Source organism: Phoca vitulina, unplaced genomic scaffold (assembly GCF_004348235.1).
Source record: "Phoca vitulina isolate PV1807 unplaced genomic scaffold, GSC_HSeal_1.0 scaffold37, whole genome shotgun sequence".
NCBI lineage: Eukaryota > Metazoa > Chordata > Mammalia > Carnivora > Phocidae > Phoca > Phoca vitulina.
In genome coordinates this window covers 14509101-14517349 of record NW_022589740.1, presented here as the reverse complement: position 1 = coordinate 14517349, position 8249 = coordinate 14509101, and the positions used below count along the sequence as shown (strand labels likewise).

General features: G+C 38.0%; 1 protein-coding gene across 1 annotated transcript in view; it reads left to right on the top strand.

The window, feature by feature from the left end:
* Window positions 1–8249, top strand: part of TRPM6 (transient receptor potential cation channel subfamily M member 6) — a 142861-nt gene that overhangs the window by 98943 nt on the left and 35669 nt on the right. Inside the window, exons 26-27 of the mRNA XM_032427461.1 lie at window positions 3262–4403; window positions 4593–4705. Coding sequence (XP_032283352.1) covers window positions 3262–4403; window positions 4593–4705 — 1255 coding nt within the window. The remainder of the gene's footprint in view (window positions 1–3261; window positions 4404–4592; window positions 4706–8249) is intronic.

Below are 8249 nucleotides of genomic sequence, written 5' to 3'. Positions count from 1 at the left end.
TTTCTTTCTTTCTTTCTTTCTTTCTTTCTTTCTTTCTTTCTTTCTTTCTTTCTTTCTTTCTCTTTCTTTCTTTCTTTCTTTCTTTCTTTCTTTCTTTCTTTCTTTCTCTCTCTCTCTCTCTCTCTCTCTCTCTCTCTCTCTTTCTTTCTTTCTTTCTTTCTTTCTTTCTTTCCTTTCTTTTTCTTTACTTTACTTTACTTTATTTCTGCTTATCAAAGATTTTTGTTATTGAGAATTTGGCCAGAATACTCACTTATCCAAATAAAAGAATAAAACAGGGAAAGAAAAGAATGAAAAAATGTTGTAAGCCAGAGTGCACTCTGAAAATTTTCTTTTTCCCATTTAGTCTTCCATATATTTTCAGTTAAAATTATACAAGTTTAGGGGTGCTTGGATGGCTCAGTCGGTGAAGCATCTGACTCTTTGATTTTGGCTCAAGGAATGATGTCAGGGTTGTGAGATCAAGCCCCGTGTTGGGCTCTGCCTTCCATGTAGTCTGTTTGGAATTCTCTCTCCCTCTGCCTCTCCCTCTACTCTCTCTCTCTCTCAAAATAAATAAAATCTTTTAAAAAAAATTATACAAGTTTGTATGTTGTCCCTTATTCCCTTACACATCAAAAATTTTTTTTCAAATAATTAAACATTATTTATAAACATATTTTTAACTTTTGTTTCTCAACTAACAAAGTTTTTATACCAAATTTGAAAGTATATAGTACAAAACATAACAGACATCCACATCCCCATGCCTACCATCAGAAATAGCCTAAGAAAATTACTGTTCAATAACGTAAGTATGATTTTTAATGGCTGCATAATATTCTATCTCATAATGTAAAGAATATCTACTTTAGCATAGTGAAATCATAGTCTCTCTTTTTTTTTAAAGATTTTATTTATCCATTCATGAGAGACAGAGAGAGAGATGCAGAGGCAGAGGGAGAAGCAGGCTCCCCGTGGAGCAAGGAGCCCGATGTGGGACTCGATCCCAGGACCCTGGGATCATGACCTAAGCCGAAGGCAGACGCTTAACCAACTGAGCCACCCAGGCATCCCATGAAATCATAGTCTCTTTATGTACATTGCTTAATTGAATGTCCCCATGTTGCACCCTTGTCGCCATTGAGTTATTTTAATCATTTGCTAGGCTAAAAAAAATGTTACAATGTAGATGAACTCATTTTAATTTCCATTTCTCTGAATACCTAATGAGGTTGAATATTTTACCATATTTCCTTATCTTTTGTGTGTGTTTGTGTGTTTTAAAGATTTTATTTATTTGACAGAGACAGCGAGAGAGGGAACACAAGCAGGGGGAGTGGGAGAGGGAGGATGCGGGGCTCCATCCCAGGACCCTGAGATCATGACCTGAGTAACCAACTGAGCCACCCAGGTGCCCCTCTTTTGTGTTTTATCTTTTGTGAATTGTCTGTTCACATCCTTTGGAGTCTTTGTAATTTTTTTCTGTAACAATCTGTAAAAGCTTTTTTTTTTTTTTTAAGATTTTATTTACTTGAGACAGAGAGTGCATAAGTGTGGAGAAGGGGCAGAGGGAGAAGTAGACTCCTGCTGAGCAGGGAACCTGATGTGGGGCTCAATCCCAGGACCCTGAGATCATGACCCGAGCCAAAGGCAGCCGCTTAACCAACTGAGCCACCCAACAATTTGTAAAAGCTTTTGATTAAGGGATACAAACACCTCATCATATTTGTTAGAAAAATTTCTAACTTACTGTTTATTTTAAAATTTTTATATATTTTTATGTGTATGAGTTTGTTTTTAATGTAACCAAATATGAGATGTTTTGTAATTTATTGTTTTGTTAAGCTTAGAAAGCTGTATTCGTTTCCTAGGGCTGCCATAATGAAGTACCAAATATTGGGTGTCTTATAACAACAGAAATTTATTGGCTCACAGTTCTGGAGGTTACAAGTCCAAAATCAAGAACTTGGGAGGGCTGTGCTTCCTCTGATGGCTCTAGTGAAGAATCCTTCCTTGCCTCTTCTAGCGTCTGGCATTTACTGGCAATCCTTGGTATTCCTGGGCTTGTAGACGCATCACTGAAGTTGTAGGGTGGTCTTCTCCCTGTGTATATTCACATAATCTTCTCACTGTGTCCCAATTTCCCTTTTATAAGGACACCAGCCACAGTGGCTTAGGGTTTACCCTAATGACCTCATTTTAACTTGATTATCTCTGCAAAGACCATGTTTCCAGATAAGATCCTATTGTAGGAGTACTAGGGGGTTAGGACTTCAACATATCTCTTTTGGGGGGGCACAAAATGAAACCTATCTCCATATAGAGAAATTTATAGATATACAGATAATATTAACCAACATTTCCTTCATTCTTTCTCTCTGTCTCTAAGTCAGTTATTACATTTAATTAGATTCTACCTGCAATTTAACTTTTGGCTTTTTTTTTTTTTTAAAGATTTTATTTATTTATTTGACAGAGAGAGACAGCGAGAGCAGGAACACAAGCAGGGGGAGCGGGAGAGGGAGAAGCAGGCTTCCTGCGGAGCAGGGAGCCCGATGCGGGGCTTGATCCCAAGACCCTGGGATCATGACCTGAGCTGAAGGCAGACACTTAACGACTGAGCCACCCAGGCACCCCACTTTTGACTTTCATAGGTGAAAATATCTTGTGTTGCTTTTATGTAACTCAATGGCTGGACATCATCATGTTGGGTTAAAGTATTCAAAATAATTTTTGAAAATTTGCCTCAGGCTTTCTCAGAATGTAGGTCTCTTAAAATGGGTTTTGTGTGAAGCTTAGGAAGCCTATTTGATCTGTAGTTGGATTTTTTTTGAAGATCTAGAAATTTTTTTTCTAATTACATATTTAATCATTAATTCTGTTCCTCTCATTCTGGCTTCTTCCTCAGGATGTCCTTTCTCTATCCAAAATAACATAGTGCTTGTCAGTAGGACATTTTTGGATGTTTGTCATGTAAATTAATGAATATGGTGGATGGACACTGGAGGGTTAACTAGCAGGAAGCTGGAAACACGGTCCTGGAACGTTAGAAATAAGGGCTAGAAAAGTAGATGTTTAGTGTTTCCTCATTGGAGTGATAGTAGGAATTATAGGATGGCGTGAAACCACCTGAGATGAGAAGACAGAGGACTCACCCAACTTGGGGAAGCAGCTGAGGCCGAGGAGCCGCCTAAGGATGGAACGAGGACAGGAAGAGAGCAAGGCAAGTTCCCACTGGCTTAACGTGTTTATTGGTTTTCTCCCTCCCTTTACCATTAGGGTTACAGAGATGTACTTCCAAATGAAAGAAATGAATGAAAAAGTGTCTTTTATAAAGGACTCTTTACTGTCCTTGGACAGCCAAGTGGGACACCTGCAGGACCTCTCTGCCCTGACAGTGGATACCCTGAAATTCCTTTCTGCTGTTGACACCTTACAAGAGGATGAGGCTCTCCTGGCCAACAGAAAGCATCCTACGTGCAGAAAACTTCCCCACAGCTGGAGCAATGTCATCTGTGCAGGGGTTCCAGGCAGCATGGAGATCTCTGGGGAGAAGAAATACCAGTATTACAGCATGCCTCCTTCTTTGCTGCGGAGCCTGGCCAGAGGCCAGCGTACCCCGAGAGGGCAGAGGGGGCCCCTTCTTGAGATTACAGACAGTCAAAGAGAGGCTTCAAATGTAAGAGATGAGCAGGAAAAGCAAGAAACAGAAACCACCGTAGTTGCTTCTGGGGTGTTCCTTAACAGGCAAGCACAGCGAAAGTATGGCCAGTTTCTCCTGGTCCCTTCTTATCTAAAGCGAGCTCCTTTTTCTGCAGAAACTGACTTGCCTCTGTTCAGACCATCCGTGGAAGCAGGTACAGATGCGCTGGCAACTGAACAGGTCACCCAGCGTGAGGTCCCTGTTCATCTGACTTGGCAGATCCCAGCTGTCTCAGCTCAGGGCTCAGTGGCCAAACCCGAGGCCCAGTACGAGTCAGTAGCTCAGATACCAGCCAGACAAGACAAGGGGGAGCAAGTTCTACCCACTTTGATTTGCACGTCTCCACCGATGAAAGTGACCTCCCTCCCTTCCCAAGGCGAGAGCATGGGAATTGAAGGTGGATATGTGAACTGGGCATTTTCAGAAGGTGATGAAACTGGTGTGTTTAGCATCAAGAAAAAATGGCAGACCTGCTTGGCCTCCACTTGTAACAGTGACTCTAAAGAGAGTGGCCAAAGCCAGAGGCAGATCCGAGCCAGATCCCTCTCTGATAACTCATCAAGGTTGGCCCATAGCAGTGACTGCTCAGAGGTGGGACCATGGCTGCAGCCAAACACATCCTTTTGGATCAATCCTTTCCGCAGAGATAGGCCCTTCACCCGGAGTCACAGTTTGAGATTCCACAAGGAGGAGAAACTGAAGATCTCTAAGATTAAAAGTAAGTGAACATTTTTTTTTTGTTTAAAAAATAAGCTCTTAAATTACTAAATTCTATGCATTACTATTATTTTTAGAAAGTTGGCCACCTTTGACTATATTCTCATTCTCCCCATTCTCAGTCGTCTGTAAAACCAAATGGCTCCCAGCGCAATCTTAAATTTTTTCATGCAAACCCTTTCCCTTACAGGCCTTTCAAGATCCTCAGAGATAGGGCAGTCAACATGGATCAAAACAAAAATGCTAATCAAGGATAAGAGATTGTCAAAGAAAAAGAAGAAAACACAAGGACTGCAGGTGCCGGTAAGTGTCTTTTATGTCATTGGCAATTGAGGTAGGAGCCTCTCTTAGCTCAGTTTCTCCATAAAGTGCCAGGCACACTACAAAATGGCCCTGGACTGGAAGGAGTGAAGATATAAATTTAAGAGTCATCAGAGTGGATATGCCACAGCTCATTTATCAGCTCACATGTTGAAGGACACTTGTGTTATTTTCAGTTTGGGCTATTCTAAACAAAGCTGTTATGAACATTTGTGCACAAGTCTTTGTGTGGACATATGTTTCAATTTCTCTTTGGTAAATATTTAGGAGTAGCATGTCAGAGTCATATGGTAAGTATTTGTTTAATTTTAGAAGACACTTCCAAACTGCTTTTCAAAGTGGCTGTATCATTTTACATTCTAACCAGTTTACGAGGAGTAGTTTATGAGTGTTCCAGTGGTCTACGTTCTCACCAATCCTTAGTATGCTCAGTCTTTTTAACTTTAGCCATAGTTGGGGGTATGTAGTGGGATCTCATGGTGATTTCATTTGCATTTCTGGAATGACTAGTGCTACAAGCTATCATTTATGTGCTCTTTTTGTCACCCATATATCTTTTTTTGTGACCTGTCTGTCTGAATATTTTGTATATTTTAAAAATTGGGTTGTCTTAATAATAAGTTGTCAGAGTTTTTTCTAGATATAAGCCCATTGTTGGATATATGTTTTATAAATATTTTCTCTTGGTGGCTTGCCTTTTACTTTTCTTAAATGTCCTTTGAAGTGCATACATTTTTTATTTTTATGAAATCTGCTTGTTTTTTTTAATAGTCTGTGCTTTTGTATCCTATTTAAGAAAATTTAAATTAAGAAAACCCAAGATCACTGAGATTTTCTTTCATGTTTTCTTCTAGACGTTTCATAGATTTTGCTCTTATACTTAGGTCTAGCACCCATTTTGAGTTAACTTCTGTAAATGGTGGTAGGTAAGGATTGAGGTCCCTCCTTCTCTTTCCTTTTCTCCTCCTCCCCTTTATTTCTTTGTTCCTTCCTCCTTCCCCCTTTCCCCCCGTTCCTTCCTTGAATACAAATATCAGTTTTTTTTCTACCATTTTCTGGCAAAAAGATTGTCTTTTTCCTATTGAGTTGCCTTGACACCTTTGTCAAAAATTGACCATATATATCCATAATACATATGGATCTATTTCTGGATCTATTCTGTTCCATTTATCTGTATGTCTGTCTTTATGATAATACCATACTATCTTGAATACTGTATTTTATATTAAATATTGAAATCATGTAGTGTAGGTCTGTCAAAGTTTTCTTCCTTTTCAAAGTGGTGTGGTTTTGTTTTGTTTTGTTTTGTTTTTTGGCTATTCTAGTTTCTTTGCATTTCCACATATATTTAGAATCAGCTTGACAGTTTTTACAGAGAAGCCTGCTGGGGTGAGTGGAATTGCTGTGAATCAACTTGGGGAGAATTGGCATCTTAACAATAATAAGTTTTTTGATCCATGAGCATGATATGTCTATTTATTTAGATGCTCCTCAGTTTCTCTCAGCAGTGTTTTGTAGTTTGCAGTGTACAGTTCTTTTTTTTAAAAAAGATTTTTTATTTATTCATTGGAGACGAGAGAGAGCATGAGCAGGAGAGACAGGCAGAGGGAGAGGGAGAAGCTGACTCCTTGTTGAGTTGGAAGCCCAATGTGGGGTTCAATCCCAGAACCTTGGGATCATGACCTGAGTTGAAGATGGATGCTTAACCATCTGAGCCACCCAGATGCCAAAAGTGTTCCGTTCTCGCACGTGTTTTTAAAAATGTCTCCCTAAGTATTTGATATTTTTATTTTATTATAAATGCAATTATAAAAAATTAATTTCTGATTATTTGTTGGTAGTATATAGAAATACATATATTTTAAAGATTATTTGAGAGAGAGGGAGAGAGAATGTGAGCAGGGGGTGGTGGGGGGGAGAGAATCTTCGAGCAGACTCCCTGCTGAGCACAGAGCCCAACACAGGGCTTGATCCATGACCCTGAGATCATGACCTGAGCTGAAACCAAGAGTCGGATGCTAAACCAACTGAACCACCCAGATGCCCCTAGAAATATATTTTTAAAATATTGATTTTCTACACTGCAGCCTTACTAAACTTGCTAATTTGTTTGAGTAGGTTTTGTTGCTTCTGTAGTATTTTCTATATAAATGTTCATGTTATCTACAAATCAAGATAGTTTTACTTTTCAAATTTACTTTTTACCTTTCAAATCCAGATGTGTTTTATTTATTTTTCTTGCCTTATTACACTGGCTAGAATCTCTAGTATATTGAATAAAAGTGGCAAAAGCAGATATCCTTTCCTTTTCTCTGGTCTTAGGGGGAAAGCATTTAGGCTTTTACCAGTAAGTATGTTAGCTGTAGGTTTTTATGTAGACGCCTTTTATCAAGTTAAAGAACTTCCTTTCTATACCTAGTTTCTGAGAATTTTTGTCTTTAATAGAGGTGAGCATTTGTCAAATGCTTTTTCTGCACCTCCTGATACAATCAGGTGGTTTTTCCTTTTTATTATGTTACTATGATTAATTATATTAATTTTATAATGTAGAAGTACTATTTAGAATGTTAAGTCAACCTGGTTAGGATGTGCCCTGCTTGACAATGATGTATTATCTTTTTTGTATGCTATATTTATTTTGCTAAAATCTTAATAAGATTTTTTACATATGTATTCATGAGGAATATTTATCTATAGATCTCTTTTCTGGTAATGTCTTTGTCTGGTTTTGGTACCAGGGTGATGCTGGGCTTATTGACTGAGTTGGGAATTATTCCCTCTTCAGTTTTCTAGGTGAGCTTGTATAGAATTGATACCATTACAACTTTTATTATTTGGTAGAATTAACCAATAAAACCATCTTTGTGGGAAAGTTTTTAGCTACAAATTCAATTTCTGTAATAGATATAGGACTATTCAGATTATCTGACTCATCTTCGGTGAGCTTTGTTTGTTGTGTCTTTCAAAGATTTTGTCTATTTCATTTAAGTTGTTGAATTTATTGGCATATAGTATTTATAATATCATTTTCTTATCCCTTTATGGTCTATGGGGTCTGTAGTGACATCACTTCTCTCATTCCTAATATCTTAATATTTGTGTTTCTCTCTTTGTTTCATGATTAGTCTGGCTACTGGCTTATCTGCTTTATTGATCTTTCAAAGAACCAGTTCTTGGTTTCATTGATTTATCTCTGAATACTGTTTTATTGATTTCTGTTCTTTATTATTTCTTTTGTTTACTTTGGTTTTAATTTGCTCTATTTTTTTCTCGTTTGTTGAGACTGTCTTCTTTTTTAATACAGGCATTTAGTACTATAAAATTCCCTCTAATCATTGTGTTGGCTATCTCCCACAAATTCCAATATGTTATGTTTGCATTTTCATTTAGTGAATCTTTTTATTTATTATTAGGAAGCCTTAGATCTGAGTTAGTAATTCCATAGGACTTCACCTTTCCCGATCTTAATGCCCTGCTTCATTTCTCCATATAATAATCTGGATGCATTTTTTAAAAGCACCTCAGT